The sequence below is a fragment of the Gorilla gorilla genome, chromosome 2 (assembly GCF_029281585.2).
Source record: "Gorilla gorilla gorilla isolate KB3781 chromosome 2, NHGRI_mGorGor1-v2.1_pri, whole genome shotgun sequence".
Taxonomy (NCBI): Eukaryota; Metazoa; Chordata; class Mammalia; order Primates; family Hominidae; genus Gorilla; species Gorilla gorilla.
Window position 1 is genome coordinate 52419210 of NC_086017.1, and position 14633 is coordinate 52433842.

The following is a 14633-nucleotide window of genomic DNA, read 5'->3' on the forward strand; positions in this document are numbered from 1 at the left end:
ACTGCATGCCCCCAGGGAGCCCACGATTCCTCATGTCTCAAGCTGAGATCCAAGTCACGTTCGTTCCACATTTATTGGATGATGGTGAGGAGCGGCTGGGGAGCCAGATGGAAGAAGAAAGGGGCTAACAGGCTTCCACATTCCCACCCCAGGTCTGGGGAGCTCCCAGCCGCAGCTGAGGAGGACATACTAAATTGGGGTTCTGAAAAGTACATGGAGCCAACTCTGCCTCTAGGGGTCCCTATCCCTCTTCTCCAGGAAAAGTGAAGATCTCCATGGCGGCCAGCCCATCCAGGACACAAGGCCCAGGGTGCTATGTGGTGGGGGACCTGTCACCAATGAGGGCAGGCAGGTTCCAGGACCCCCTGGAGCTGGCATGGGGAGAATTAGCCCCATAGCAGCACACTCCAGGATTAGAACATTGTACTGTTAGCATCTCCAGAGGAAGAAGAGGCACATTCAGTCACAATATGTGACCCCCACAGGGACCACATGGAAGCTCAAAGCCATCTTAGTGGTCCAGAGCAAGAAGGGGCACAAGTTTTGTCTGGAAAGATGTGGAATACTCACCACAGCCAATATTCAGCCTGGAAACTGAGGCCCACTCCTCCCTCTCAACCCCAGGCTCTGCCTCTGCTACATCCAGAGGACCGATAGTGACACCACACACACACACACACACACACACACACACACACACACACACACACACACGCCCAGCCCCTAAGCATACACATACAGGCAAACACACTGGCCTCTCCACCCCAACCCACCCTTAGTGGCCAGATGAACCATCAGCTCATTATTCGGCTGATGAGACAAGTCAAGGTCAGCCCCAGGGGCTGAGCACATGAGGGCCCCAGCCACTCCTCCTCAGGGGGCTGGGAGAGCTCCACCTGGCAGTGTGAAGGGTAGTGCCCAGCTACCAAGACTGGACAGCAGGGCTATCAGGACAGATGACAGCACCCTCTTTTGACTCAGCAGCCCCAGGTAAGAATGGATGGAATTCTTTGGTACCACTTGAACCAGACTTGGAGGGGTGAGCAGGTTTGGAGAAACAGAGAGTCTGGAAAGGTGGGAGGCACTGAGGCAGACTTCCCATGGGGAGTGGGGCATGGTTGGCAGGTTCAAGTCTTACTGCCAGGGACACCAGCCTGGCACGTCTGGGCTGGATGCATGAGATGGCTGGGCCCGTTCTGGGCCTCCATCCCAGGCCATCTCCCCGAGGCTGAGCTTACAGTTATGTAACAGCCTTGCTCAGGAGCAGGGAGCATCTTTACGTCTTCCTGGCTCCCTAGTTCCCCTTCCACCTCTCTAAAGCTGACAGTTATGTAACCCCTTCTGGGTCCCTCTTCTTGGCCCTGGTGCCCAGGCTGTCTGCCTCCTGTTCTGTAAGTGAGTATGTGTAGCCTCACAGATGGGCTTTGCCTACCCTTGTCTCAAAGCAGGACAACCCCTTGACTCTAGGGCCCAGAGACTGAGGCATGGGTCAAGGGGTGGCTGGGCCTGCCCACTACCTACAGGCCCCACCCCACTCCACCAGTGCAGGGAGCCAGGACCAGGTGCAGACAGGCTTTGGCAGGCCCCAGGGGTGGGATCATAGGCAGCCCCAAGAGGCCCAGACTCTAGACTCCACTGCGCACCTCCCACGCCTGGGGACAGGCCACCCTCGTGATTCCAATGAGGTCACTGCTGGCACAGCGTTCCCGTCGGGTGCCAACACCCTGTCACCAGCAGCCAGGCTGGGATGCAGAGAAGGGCCGGCATAGGTTGTGGCCATGGGTCTGCCCGTGACCTTCTGTAGGGCTCTGTGCGTGTTCATGCACACCTAGGTATGCGCTCCTGGCTCATGTCTGTCTGGAGCTGCGTCTGTGCCTCTGGGGTCTATAGCTCTGTGTCTGACTCTGAGTATCTTTGTGAGTCAGAAGTGTGTGTCTATTTAAGCTTGGGCACATGCCATCTCGACATGCCTAGATGTGTCTGCCCAGTGTGCTGTCTCTCTGTGTGTTGGCTTGTATGTCTATCAGTGTGAATGTCAGTGATACATCCAGACATGTCTGTCTCTCTGAATGTATGTCTCTGTGAGTTGTGTGTCTCTCTGTGCCCATTTGCTTGTGTTTGTGGTCTGTGTTCAGGTAAATGTACATGTGTGCATGTTTGCATGTGTGCCTGGTGTTCTGTGTACTGGCGTGTACATGTCAGTGTGTGTATCTCTGTGTGCACACAAGTCTACAAAATGACACAGCAGAGGCCCCACCTCATCTTGCCTCACCATCCCTTACCCCAAGCTCTGGGTTGGGCTTTCCTGCTGAGGGCACAGCCCCACCTGTGGGCACACACAGCCAGCCTGGACCCTGTATTTCTGTAGGCCTGGTGACATGTGTGATGGGACCTATGGGGCCTCATTAGGGCAGGCACACAGGAAATACTCCCGTTGCCTAGCCCAGGACAACAGGCCATTCCAGGTACCAAGTATATTCATGGCTGTCACCCCGTCCCCTGCTTCCCCGACCATGTCCCTCATATTGGCCTCTCATCCTGCTCCCCTGCCCTGCTGGCTGCCCTACACCCCAGCACCAGTTCACAGCCCAGCCTTGGTTGTGCTGAGATTCCTTGAGGCCAAGTGTGGCCTCCCAAGGGCAGGGCCTGGTTTCCTCTCTTCTGTCCCACTGCAGTGAAGCAGAGCTCAGGGCCAGAGACCCAGCCCCGGATTCACTCCCCGGCCTGTGCTGGCAGCCGGAGGTTTAGAGAGCCCAAAGTCTGGCAGGGACTCAGACACAATAGCCGGCCTACAAAACAGGGCGTGCCCAGCGCTGTCAGAGAGGGGTAAACAAAGTCCAGCAGCAGCAAAATTCCCAGAGAAATGACAGGCCTTCCAACCAAGAGGAGTGGGAATAGACTGTACCGCTTACCAGCAACATGACCTTGAGCTGGTTTTCTAATCAGTCTGTGCCTCCATTTCCTCATCTGTGAAATGGAAGCATTAAATAAGTTATTCATCCAAAGAGGTTAGAACAGTGCCTGGCACATGCAAAGGTTATACGAATGTTTGCTGATATTCTTAACAGGGTCTTGAACCCCCAGCAGGGTTTGACTGACCTGAAGTGCCCCTACTCAGCTTTCAGAGAAGCTGGCCCAGAATGGAAGAGGGACTGGCAGCCAACATGAGGCCACAAGAGCCCTCAAGACAGGTTGGGGGAAAAGTGATCAGGGTCCATGACCAAGGAAGGCTGCAATCTCTGGCCAAGCCCTAGGGATCCAGGTGTCCTCCTCAGCCTTCAGCTATAGATGTGGCCTGACTGCTGCAGCCCCAGAAGGTGCCCCTTGCTGCTGCCAGCCCACTCCAATGCACACAGTCCCGAGGCTCTTCCCCAAGTAAGCACATCCCTCCACCTCCTCTTCCCAGACCCCCTTCTTGGGAACTTGTGAACCTTCGGACCTGAGCTGGGCTGGGCTGGGCTTGGCCCAGCTGGCGTTGACTTTGGCTCAAGGGTTGGGTTTTCTGAGCAAATCTATGGGACTGGCAGGATTGCAAAGAGACAATTAAGCCTCCTGCATGGGATGGGTCCAGAGCAGTCCTAGTCTCTCACGGGCATGAAGTTTCTGAACAGACTAAATGATGGCATTTGCATGTGCCTATTCAAGCAGACCCCTAGAGACCACACTGTGCATCTTTCACTGGCCAGGCTCTGCAAGGCTGTGGCGGAGAATGCAGCCACAATGCAGGGTTTTCGCTGCACTTGTTCCCTAACTATTCCCCTGCATCACAATTCACAATCTGACCACGTTGGGGGTATCTGTGTTGTTCAAGAACTAGGTGCGGGCTGGGCACGGTGGCTCATGCCTGTAATCCCAGCACTTTGGGAGGCTGAGAGGCAGGTGAATCACCTGGGGTCAGGAGTTCAAGACCAGCCTGGCCAACATGGTGGAACCCCGTCTCTACTAAAAATACAAAAATTAGCCGGGTGTGGTGGTGGGCTCCTGTAATCCCAGCTACTCAGAAGGCTGAGGCAGGAGAATCACTTTAACCTGGGAGGTGGATGTTGCAGTGAGCCGAGATCATGCCATTGTACTCCAGCCTGGGCGACAGAGCAAGACTATCATGGGGTGATGAGTATATTGGGATGCATCTAGTTCTTTTTTTTTTGAGACAGAGTCTCAAAACATTTTCTAATGCCTCCTTCACTATCATAATATGAAATTCAGGACACATACCCATCCACTTTATAAAAAATAATGTTCTAGCTATACTGTAAAATAAATATTAAAAGGAAAGTAATTTACAATAAAGTACCATGTACATATTCAAGCATAACCACACTAGATGTAGTCTGAAGGTTGTACCAACAAATATAAATCCTGGGAATGTGAGGCCTACAAATGCAGACTGATGGACACAGGTAGTTGTATCAGTGACTCAAGTATCACAGGCAGCACTGCTATGGGTATCATGATTTTCCAAAACATTGAACAACTCTTAGTGAAGTTCAGAACAAAACAAAATACAATCTTCCCTCCCTTTTCTCAGTGGCTGCATTCCTGGAAAACTCCGTGTATGTTAAACTTGTGCAATAAATAGCTTGTGTTGGCCGGGCGTGGTGGCTCATACCTGTAATCCCAGCACTTTGGGAGGCCAAGGTGGGAGGATCACTTGAGGTCAGGAGTTCGAGATCAGCCTGGCCAACATGGTGAAACCCTGTCTCTACTAAAAATACAAAAATTAGCCGGGCGTGGTGGCATGGGCCTATAGTCCCAGCTACTCGGGAGGCTGAGGCAGGAGAATTGCTTGAATCCAGGAGGCAGAGGTTGCCAAGGTTGCACCACTGCACTCTAGCCTGGGTGACAGAGTGAGACTCCATCTTAAAAAATAAGTAAGTAAATAAATAATAAAGTAAATGGCGTGTGTTTATACGTAAAATGGTGTAAGAGTCTAGGCTCTGGTCATTAAGAAAGGTTTTCACCTATACATATGCCCAGTGGCTCATCTGGAAGCCATGCAGAATGTGAGACAATTCATCATTGTGCAGAAGTTGCCTGTCTGGCATCCCTGGTGACTGCCCATCAAATGCCAGTGAGGCCCCCCCTATTGCTGCAACAATCAAAACCACCACTGGCATTGGAAACATCCCCAGGGGGCGCTCCATCCCTCACTAAGGACCAAGGAACTGTAGTCAGGCCTCCTTCCTGCCTCCCTGTCAGGACAGGCCCCATGCAACCTCCGTGGGGCTGTGCCTCCCCTCTCAGACTGGAGGCTCCTTGAGGTGGGAGCCTGGCAGAGGGAGGAAGAGAGTGGGTGCCTATGGCCTCAGGCCCCAGGGCTGGAGGCACCTGCACTGTGCTGACCCATGTGTCCTCTGCCTTACCCCCATAGGCTGCAGCAAGATGTGGGACAACCTCACCTGCTGGCCAGCCACCCCTCGGGGCCAGGTAGTTGTCTTGGCCTGTCCCCTCATCTTCAAGCTCTTCTCCCCCATTCAAGGTAAGACCCCTGGGTTGAAGAGGTGATGTGAGTGGGGCCGGCTGGAGTGGGGACTCACCTCTCAAGGAAGTGGAAAGGCAAAGGAAAGTGGTCAAAGAGGTTGGAGCAATCCGAGGGACTCCCTGGCAGAGGAGGCAATGGTGCTGGGTCTTTAAAGAACTCACAGGATTTGATTAGCTCTTCACATAAAGATAAGCATGTGGGAAAGGCTCACTAAATATTTGCTCAACAATTGATAACTGATTGACTGACAGGTGCTTGATTAAATTATGGCTCCCATAGTCCTGTTGTCTTGGGCTGGTCTTGATTCAGTCTTTCGATGCCTGGAGCCTATGACCTCTTGGGCTCCATGAAGCCACCACATGACTTTGCTTACACACCTTGTCATGTTCCACTTAAATGAATGTCCACAGAATGAGGCAGAAAAGAAAAGGGGGAGCCCCTTTAGGAGGTGGCTTTCTAGCTAGTGAGTCATTAAAGAGATTCACAATATAGATTCAGTCATTCTTTTGTGCAGTGAATGAAGCACTCACCAGTGTGCCAGGCACTGAGCTGGACAAACACAGTGGAGAGAGGATAAAACAGCCCCTGGGGCTGCTCTCCCAGAGCTAGCATTCTCATTGGAGAGACATTTAGTAAGGAAATAAACAGATGTATCATCAATAATAAAAAGTGCTGGACGAGGGAATAAGGAGAGTGGGGACTAACTTAAGGCAGAGGTTCACAAACAGCCCCTCTCTGAGGAGGTGACACTTCATCTGCAATCTGAAGACCTGGAGGTGAGAAAGAACCACCAGGCAAAGATCCCAGATTGGGGACAACTGAGAGAGAGAATCAACAGCCCGTGGAACAAGCATCCAAGGAAGTTCCGTGAAGGCTAGTGTGGCTGGAGCAGGGAAAGCACCAGGGATGAAGGGAGGGGAGGGACAGGTGTGCCGAGGCCAGACCATGCAGGGCCTTGAGGACAGAGGCGAAGACTTGAGTTTTTTCCTAAGTCCAGTTAGAAGTGGGGGGTTTTAAGCAGGGGACTGACAAAGTCCAATTTAGGTTTCTAACGTCTAACTGGTTTCTGTGAGAAGGAAGAATTCTAGGAGTGTAAACAGGAAAACCCAATCACAAGGCAGGCAGGAACTGATGGCTTGAATTCAGGTAGTGAGCTCAGTGCGGGAGAGAAGTGGGAGAGTTGTTTGTGGAGGGAATGGGAGTGAGTGAGGCGAGGGAGGAATCAAGCAGGCCCCACCCTAGGCTTAGGTTTAATGAGCCTTAGGGAAGAGAGTGGGACTGGGTGGGGAGCATGGAGGGAGGGGCAGGCCTAGAGTGGGGAGGACTCATGAGGAGCAGAACTTATATAATTATTCAGAGAGCGAACAGAACTCAGGCATCTCTCACTCCAGATGGCCTTTTCCTCCCTGGACCCCAGTTTCCCCGTTTGTAAAGTGGGGATAGGTGGTAGACCCCAGGGTCTCTTTGGAGTAAGCCAGTTTGCCCCCCAGTGCCTGCTGTTGTGACCTCAATAGTGAAAGACAGAACTTGAAGCCTTCCTGAGGAGTCTGGGAGGGTCACAGCCATGCCATATTCCAGGCCAGTGCCCACTTGGCCTGGTCGCCTCCTCCAGGGACACCCAGTGCCTGGGCAGATAAGAGATGAGTTCCTCTGGCAGGTTTCACAGTGCACGCCATCACCAAGCCTGGAAACTAGCCTTCTCTCTGATCCCTGGAAGCACCTGCTAATTGCCTTTCTCCCTGAGACTCTGCTAACTGCATTCCTCCCCATGGCTCTTCCTTCTGTCCCTGCTGGAATGTGTCAAGGCAACTCCTGCCCTTGAGAACCTGGACTCCAGCCCACCATCTAGCTAACCCTGAGGCTGCTGCCATCAATGGGGCCCATACGGTGCCTTTGGACTGACAAGAAAAAGGCAGTCCTTCCTCGGGCAGAGATGACCTCTCACTAGAGCCCACCTAGTGACAAGCAGAATATGCCTACCGGCCAGGTGCCCTTCTAGAGTGAACAACTTGCACAGCCATACTCTGTGGGCCTGGTCTCTGAAAATGGTGGAGAGAAATAAGAGACTGCGATTAGGGACTGAAAACAGAAAAAAGACAGTGTTCTCCTGAGCAAGTAGATGAAGAAGGTGTGGGCAACCGACCTGAAATTCCAAAGAGGGAAGTTTGCAAGTGTGGGGCAGGAATGATGGCATCACCAACTCACACAACAGGCCTGGGAAGAATTATACCCACGGGAAGGGACCTGGTTATACAGGGAAAGCTAAATAAACCTTATAGAAGATAAAAATTGTGGAGAGTTAGAAAAAAGTCATCTACCTAGACTGGATAAAATACCTGAAGGAGGGAGTTTGGCCAGGCAAGGAATTGCTCATTAAGGCATCAAAATATTCATGGTAGCTCACTTCTTTATTTTTATTTTATTAATGTTTTGAGATGGAGTCTTGCTCTGTCACCCAGGCTGCAGTGCAGTGGCACCATCTTGGCTCACTGCAACCTCCGTCTCCTGGGTTCAAGCAATTCTCCTGCCTCAGCCTCCCAAGAAGCTAAGACTGCAGGCACCAGCCACCACACCTGGCTAATTTTTGTATTTTTAGTAGAGACAGGGTTTCACTGTATTGGCCAGGCTGGTCTTGAACTCCTGACCTCATGATCCTCCCACCTCAGCCTCCCAAAGTGCTGGGATTACAGGTGCATACTTCTTTAATCTGTAGTCTGCATATCTTTCATCTGTGTTTCTACCTTCAAATATATATATATATATATATATATATATATATATTTGTGTATATATATATATTTGTATATATATATATATATTTGTATATATATATATATATATATATATATTTTTTTTTTTTAGACAGCGTCTCGCTCTGTCCCCCAGGCTGGAGTGCAGTGGCACTATCTCTGCTCACTGCAACCTCCGCCTCCCGGGTCCACACCATTCTCCTGCCTCAGCTTCCCCAGTAGCTGGGACTGCAGGCGCCCGCCACCACACCCGGCTAATTTTTTGTATTCTTAGTAGAGATGGGGTTTTACCGTGTTAGCCAGGATGGTCTCGATCTCCTGACCTTGTGATCCACCTGCCTTGGCCTCCCAAAGTGCTGGGATTATAGGCGTGAACCACCACGCCTGGCCTCTACTTTCAAATATTTAAAAAGATTTGTTTTAAAATAAATATGGGAGAGCCATTCTGGCTGAGAAAATTCGACATACAGTCTATGTTAACCATGTCTGTGGGGTCTATGGGATACCTCCCCTCCCCTACCACCTGCATCATGATGCTACAAATAAGAAAACCTTGCTGCCAGCCTAGGAAGCTCAAACTTGCTGGCTGGGATGGGACACCACGGCAGGGAATCAGCAGGAGAGTTCCGTGGTCAGGTCTGGGTGTTAGCATGATCCTTCCAGCTGTCTCAGGGTGGGGAGCTGACAGGAAAGCAGGGGGCTCCTACCTAATCCAGGGAGATGAGGTGGTGGTGGTGCTGGGGAAGAAGCTGGGACAGGACTGGTGACTGATGGGGGAGAGGAGGGAGAGGATTATTCCTCAATTCCTGGCTCCAGGCACTGAGTGGAGGATCCTAGCTAGGCACAAGCGGGGGCCATGACTGCTTTTTGAGACATAGTGAGTGGGAGGAGACTGGAAGAAAGGTGGCCCTTGCCACCCTTCTGGTCGTCATGGCTATCCTGAGCTTGTTCAGGTGAAGCCCAGCCCAAGTGACAGGCCTCAAAGCAGACCTGGCAAGTGTCCCTCCCATGGTGGAGCCCAGCCTGGCCCAGGCATGCCCTGACCCCTTCACTGTTGCATGCCCTGACCGCCCCTCCAGTGGAGTGTCCTTCCCAGCCAGGGTTAAAGTCCCTTGCTACCTCCCTCCTGCCCTTCATGTCCCCCTCTACAGATATTGGGCCTGCCGGTTTCCAGGCCCAGACTGGAGGGAGACTCTTGGCTGCTTCTTGGGATCCCATGGTGACTGCCATTTTGATATCCTTGAGAGCAGCTTGCTATGAGGCCTTGACCACAATCCCAGGGCTCTTCAAAGAGACCACCTGGCCCCAGAGATGACCCATTGTCCCCTCCCCTCCTTTCCTTCACCATCTATGGCAGCCAGGGCTCCAGAAAACAGAGTATCCCTTTGGCCACTGCTGGGAGCCCAGAAAGATCTGGAGTCAGGCAGACCTTGGTCTGCATCCCACCTGCTGCTCCCTTGCTGTGTGACCACGGGCAAATGACTTAACCTCTCTTAGCCTTGGGATCCCCATTTTTTGATGGGATAACAAAAACTACCAATTCCTAGCCCTAACACATTAATGTTTACCCTAACACCTCCACCACTAAACACACACACACACACACGCGCGCGCGCGGCATGTGAAGCTGCTGTGTACATGCCAGAGTCACCCAGGTTTGCTGGCATAATTCATGATACCAGATGCTTGCCATGTCATTGGGCCTGGCCTCCTCAAGCCCCGGTCCCTCTGGTGAGTAGGGAGCCCAAAGCTCCAGTGTCCCAGCTTCAAGGCTGGGTGATTTTGGCCTTAATCCTCTTTTTTTTTTCCCTGAGTCGGAGTTTTACTCTGTCACCCAGGTTGGAGTGCAGTGGTGAGATCTCGGCTCACTGCAACCTCCACCTCCTGGGTTCAAGCGATTCTCCTGCCTCAGCCTCCTGAGTAGCTGGGACTACAGGTGTGTGCCACCACTCCCAGATAATTTTTGTATTTTTAGTAAAGACAGGGTTTCACTATGTTGGCCAGGCTGATCTTGAACTCTGACCTCGTGATCTGCCTGCCTTGGCCTACCAAACTGCTGGGATTACAGGCATGAGCCACCACACCCAGCCCTTAACCCTGTTTTCTACCTGCCTGAGCCTTGTAGGGGGAAGTCCTCAAAAGAATCAGATTGTGGGTGGGATCCAGAGCCTCAGAGCCTGCAGTTAGCTCCCTGGAACTGGGGCTGAGGAAGAGCCTACCCTTTGATGAGGGGCTGGGCTGAAGGCTCTGAGCCAGGCCCACCTCTGGCTGCAACGATGGGAAGCTGAGAGGGGCGCAGAAGGACAGCTGAAGGCTTTTCTGCTGTCCTAGGAGCCTCTTGCAACAGTGAGGTTGGGAGCCCAGGGCAGAAAAAGGGATGCCAAGGCAGGAAACTGGCCCAGTCCAATGCCCCCTCCTCAACCAAATCCTTCCTGCCCTCCCTGGGCCATGCGGTGGAAATAGACCCAGCCCACGGCTGCTCTTTCCTGGCTGTCCCATCCCCACCCCTAGCTGTCCCTCAGTTCTTCATCCATGAAGTAGGGTGACAAGACCTCTTTCCAAGGGTTGCCAGGAGGATTTACAGAAATGGTGAATATGGAATCACCTGGTATATTCCGGGCATACAGCAAAGTTTGGAAATAAACACACGTGCCCAGTGACACTTCCTGAGCTCATAGGACAGCTTGACCCTCCTGCAGCTCTTTATCTGGTCACCAGAATAAGTCCTCAGGTCACCTCCATGCAGGTGAGAACCAAGCTTACCTGGGAAGACTCTGGAGACCAGATCAGCTGTATCCTGTCCTCTCTATGTGGCCTTGGGCAAGTAACCAACCTCTTGGGGCCTCCACTTCTCAACTGTAAAATGGAGTTAACTTCCTCACTGGATGATTGAGGAAATTAAACAGGATGTGCCTAAAGTGCTTGACCAGTGCTGACATTTGAAAAGTACTCAAAACCTGTCATTGTGATGAGGCTGACAACAGTGATGCTGCTGATGCTGCTCATGGTGACTATGGCGGTGGTGGTGGTGGTGATGAACGGGTACTGAGATGGGGAAGCGAGATTCTTCTCTGGCTCATCTAATTTCTATTCAACCCATCCTCTCCCTCTCTGGGGAGAGGACACCTCCCCAGTGCTGGAGAGTGGGGAGCCTCAGTGGTACCCCTCACCTCACATACCCCCTAAGCGGTCCTGTCTCTTTGCTGCAACTTCGAGCCTGAGGACAGTGGACAGTGCAGCTTGCCTGGAGCCTCAGCCTCTGCTTGTTTCAGCCCCAAGCCCCTGCCATGCTGTGCTGCCTGATTCCCCCTCACATGCCTTTGCCTGCACAGGTTCCCCAATCCCACCCCTCTTCACCCCCACACTCTTGCTCCCCCTCCAGCAGCACATCTAAGCTCTTCCAGGTGTGAGAAGAAACCCAGCCCCACAGGCCCAGGCAGGCTGACTGAGGAGGACCGGGCAGGCCTGGGCCCCTTCCCCTAGCCGTGGCCTTGTGACAAGGGTCAGCATTCTGCTCACGGCAAGGGTCAGGAATCATTCTGTGACAAGGATCCAGGCAGGGTCTGTGACAAGGATAAGAGTGTTATGTTGTACTTGGGGTCAGGTTCAGACCATAACAAAAGGGCTGAGCCTAAGAATGTCTGCTCTGATTCTGTCATCGGTGCGGGAGCCCTGAAGAGGCTTCTCCCTGCCCCAGGTGCCCCCACGGTGCCCTGGGTAACTGGGTCAGGGCAGCTGGAACCTGACAGCACCAGGGTTGGTGGGAGTAGGGCTGAATTCTCTGCCCTGTTGCAAGCAGAGACAGCCAGGTCCCCATGCTCCCGGCCTCAGCCTTTGTCCTTGCCCCTGCCCTCCACCCAGGCCGCAATGTAAGCCGCAGCTGCACCGATGAAGGCTGGACGCACCTGGAGCCTGGCCCGTACCCCATTGCCTGTGGTTTGGATGACAAGGCAGCGAGTTTGGATGAGGTGGGTCTCAGGGCACCCCCATGCCACCTGCAGAGTGCCGGGGCCCACCTAGGAGACTTTGATCTCTCCCACCGAGGGGTGTGGTTGCTGTCTGTGTGGGAACAGGACTCCTGGAGTCTGCCCTCCTCTAGCCTCCTCCAGGCCTGCCTTTCTGGGGTCCCAACCCTTGGCTCCCCCTGACAGGGTATGGAAGGAGGCTTTCCCACAGGAGGGGCCCCCAGAGCAGCAAAAGCTGAAGCAGCTCCCCCAGGCTGGGCCACCCCACTGCCTCATGGGAGCCTCACTTCGGCCCGGGAGTTGGCAGGGCAGGCAGACACCAGCACCCCATCCCATCCAGAGGGGAAACCGAGGTGCTGCAGGTCCTGGAAGGAACCAGCCTTGGCTACCAAATAGCCAGTCAGGAACAGGGACAGAGCCTGTCATTCTCAGTTCCAGGACAGATATCTTCCCCGGAGCAGTTAAAACATGGTCTCTGTAAAGACTGGGGAGCCTGGTAAGGACATTGATGGGGAGGCTGGAGTCCTCAGCTAGGAGCCCCTCACTGCTTTGGGGTGCAAATGCATGTGTGTGTGTCTGTCTGCGATGGCATCTGCCCCACCCTCAGGTGCCCTTCTCAGACCGGGCTTTCACTCCACCCACCCCCGAGGACAGCAATTTCTTCAGAGGCCTTTGAAGCCCACTGGAGCTATAGGCCCTCATTCCCCCTTAACCACTTGCCTCTCCTCAGGCAAGCGTGGGAGGCAGACAGGAAGGAGTGGCTTGCCTAGTGGCTGTCGTGCTGCACTGCACCTGTGTCCATGGGGAGGGCATCAGGAGAGGGGACCAAGCAAGACACCCTCCGGGCCTAGCTTTGCCCTCCTCCACCAGAAAGGCCAGACTGCCCTCATCCCACCGACCCCAACTCCCAAGGGCCCAAAATGGGACGTACTAGTGCCAGTGTCTTCTTCGACATCCTGCAACCTCTGCATACCTCTCCTCCCTATACAGAGACAGGGCCTCGAGGGGTGTCTGAAGGGCAAGCAGACCCCACCCCTAGGGTGCCCAGCTCAGAGCTGGCACAGAAGGGAAGCCGGGCACATGGCTGGAGACATGAAATTAACAAAAGGGACGTGCAAGGTCTTCATTCTCTCCCTCACCAACTTGTCCCTCGTAAAGAAGCAAAGAGAGGAAGTACATTCAACCCCCACCCCACCCTAAGACACAGTCCTGCCCTGTCTGTGGAAACCAGGGCGTTAGGGGTCAGGGGCTCAGCTGCTCTTGGGAGCCCCAGACCTCAGCCTCCTCATTTGCTGAGGCAGGGGTGGGCAGGCAGAGTGTGTAGGGCACCCCACCCCTGCCAATACCCCCTAGATGAGCCTCCCACCCCACCACCCAAGAGCCTCTCCCTGTCCCTCCAACAGCAGCAGACCATGTTCTACGGTTCTGTGAAGACCGGCTACACCATCGGCTACGGCCTGTCCCTCGCCACCCTTCTGGTCGCCACAGCTATCCTGAGCCTGTTCAGGTGAGGCCCAGCCCAAGCAACAGGCCTCAAAGCAAACCTGGCAAGTGTCCCTCCCACAGTGGAGCCCAGCGTGGCCCAGGCGTGCCCCGACCCCTCCACTGTTGCCCCCCAGCAGCACACACTCCCCCGCTCCTGCCAGGCCAGCTTCCCCTGGAGAAGGCAGGTGGCCGAGCTGTTCCATGTGTTGCAGCCTAGTCTCCCCTAGGATGGCCCTGCACCTGGGGACAGGGCACCAGAGGGTGGGGCCTGCACACAGGAATGAGGCTTCTGGGGCCACACACAAGGTCGAGGCACTTGGGAGCCCAGCTGCACAGGTGGATGGGGTACCTGGGGGTGGGGCTCGTATTTCAGGATGGGATCCCCTTTGAGGCGGGGCCTGCCCTCTGGAGGACACATGCTCCCCTGCCCCACCCTTGCTCAGCACATAGGACAGCATTGGCTGGGGTGGGGATCCAAGGCCCCTTTGGCCTCCCAGATCTGCCCACCCCACACAGGAAGCTCCACTGCACGCGGAACTACATCCACATGCACCTCTTCATATCCTTCATCCTGAGGGCTGCCGCTGTCTTCATCAAAGACTTGGCCCTCTTCGACAGCGGGGAGTCGGACCAGTGCTCCGAGGGCTCGGTGAGGATCCTGGCCCTGGCCCACCTCCCTCAGTCTCGCCGTTATCTTTAGCCACTGTAACCTCCTCTTCTCCCCCTGCTTCTCCCTCTCCCTCCTCCCTCTTCCCTCCCACCCCACCCCTCAATCCAAGGATAGCCTAACCCCCACCCAACCCCACCTGGCAGTACTCAAATCACACTCCCCTCCGGCAACAGGAGACGTTACTCACCCATCTGGGCGCTCACAGACCTGCCGCCGCCAGTAAGAAATGCAGATGGGAAATGGGACACTTCATGGCCACAGCCCAGAGCACCTGTCCCACC

General features: G+C 54.1%; 1 protein-coding gene across 6 annotated transcripts in view; it reads left to right on the forward strand.

The window, feature by feature from the left end:
- Nucleotides 1-14633, forward strand: part of VIPR1 (vasoactive intestinal peptide receptor 1) — a 35114-nt gene that overhangs the window by 11290 nt on the left and 9191 nt on the right. For 2 of the 6 annotated variants that reach the window (XM_019023539.3, XM_063703723.1), the window contains exons 3-5: nucleotides 5372-5479; nucleotides 12094-12200; nucleotides 13601-13704. In XM_019023539.3, the coding sequence (XP_018879084.1) occupies nucleotides 5372-5479; nucleotides 12094-12200; nucleotides 13601-13704 (319 nt within the window). Of the gene's footprint in view, nucleotides 1-5371; nucleotides 5480-12093; nucleotides 12201-13600; nucleotides 13705-14198; nucleotides 14332-14633 lie in introns of those variants that run through there. The other 4 variants (XM_004033924.4, XM_019023537.4, XM_055381372.2 and 1 more) reach the window with 4 other exon arrangements.